Genomic DNA, 1,422 nt, shown 5'->3' on the forward strand with positions numbered 1-1,422 from the left:
CGGGAGCACCTGGCCAAGGGGCAGCGGGTGCTGGCGGGCGAGGGCATGTCGCAGGTGGTGCGGAGCCTGCTCGAGCTGGTGGCCCGCAAGACCTACTACAGCGGGGACCTGCTCTTCTCCGTGGAGATCCTGCGCAACGTCACCGACACCTTCAAGAGGGCCACCTACACCCCGTCCTCCGAGGACGTGCAGGTAGCGGGCCGGGGTCCCGCCGCCGCCGTGGCGTCGGCCCCCGCGCCGCGGTCCCCTGCCCRGGTGGGCACCGGTGGCGGGGACCCCGCGGACCCCAGCCCCGCTGACCCCCCTCCTCCGCAGCGCTTCTTCCAGGTGGTGAGCTACATGGTGGACGCGGAGAACCGGGACAAGTGGGAGGACGCGCAGCAGGTGAGCTGGGAAAGGGGCCGGCGCGGGCATCCCGAGCGGGGGGCCGGACGTGGGCATGGACCCCCCCTGCCCCGGCCACATTCCCGGCCGCTGCCGGAGCTGGGCCCTCTCCTGCACCTGCAGGTCTCGCCCGGCTCCGTGCACCTGATGAAGGTGGTGGAGGACTTCATCCACCTGGTGGGTGACGCGCTGAAGGCCTTCCAGAGCTCCCTCATCGTCACCGACAACCTGGGTGAGAGCCRGGGCCGAGCCGGGGCGGGCCCRCGGGCCGGAGCGGACMCGCGGGCCGCCCGTGACGCCCGCTCTGCCCCGCCAGTGATCAGCATCCAGCRGGAGCCCGTCTCCGCCGTTTCCAGCGACATCAACTTCCCCATGAAGGGGCGCCGGGGCATGAAGGACTGGGCCCGCAGCTCCGAGGACAAGCTCTTCATCCCCAAGGAGGTGCTGAGCCTCTCCTCCGCCGGTAAGGCAGGGCTGCGCCGGAGCGAGCGTGCGCGGGAGTGAGCACGCGTGGGTGAGCGTGCGCAGGTGTGAGCGTGCACACGGGCGAGCGTGTGTGAACACGCGTGCGTGAGCGGTCACGCTGGGGTCTGCACCTGCGGGAGCACGTGCTCGAGCGCGCGCGTGTGAGCGTGCACGTGGCCCCCCGTGTGCCCGCGGGCGTCCGTGCATGCCGGTGCTGGGTTGCTGCCGCGCGGGCGCCCGCGGGGAGAGCTGCGCGCTCGCACCGGCGCGCGCCCGGCTGCCGGCTCAGCGCCGCTCTCCCTGTCCTCTCTGCAGAGATGGACGAGTCGTCCCACTTCGTCATCGGGGCCGTCCTGTACCGCACGCTGGGGCTGATCCTCCCGCCGCCCAGGTGAGTGGGGCCGCGTCCCGGGGGCCGCGCCGAGCCCCGGCAGCGGCGCGGAGCCCGGTGACCGCCGGCGCCTCGTCCCCGCAGGACGCCCCTGGCCGTCACCTCCAAGGTGCTGACGGTGACGGTGCGCCCGCCGACCAAGCCCGCGGCACCCCTCGTCCTGGTGGAGCTCTCCCATGTCG

The 1,422-nt window shown here is 73.5% G+C and overlaps 1 protein-coding gene across 1 annotated transcript in view; it reads left to right on the plus strand.

Moving 5' to 3' along the window:
- LOC146585656 (adhesion G protein-coupled receptor B2-like) overlaps positions 1-1,422 on the plus strand; it is a 14,688-nt gene that overhangs the window by 3,146 nt on the left and 10,120 nt on the right. The window contains exons 2-6 of the mRNA XM_085322536.1: positions 7-192; positions 316-384; positions 508-616; positions 701-847; positions 1,165-1,240. Of these exons, the coding sequence (XP_085178662.1) occupies positions 7-192; positions 316-384; positions 508-616; positions 701-847; positions 1,165-1,240 (587 nt within the window). The remainder of the gene's footprint in view (positions 1-6; positions 193-315; positions 385-507; positions 617-700; positions 848-1,164; positions 1,241-1,422) is intronic.

The sequence above is a fragment of the Rhea americana genome, unplaced genomic scaffold, assembly GCF_003343005.1.
Source record: "Rhea americana isolate MKP2758 unplaced genomic scaffold, rheAme1 scaffold_786, whole genome shotgun sequence".
NCBI lineage: Eukaryota > Metazoa > Chordata > Aves > Rheiformes > Rheidae > Rhea > Rhea americana.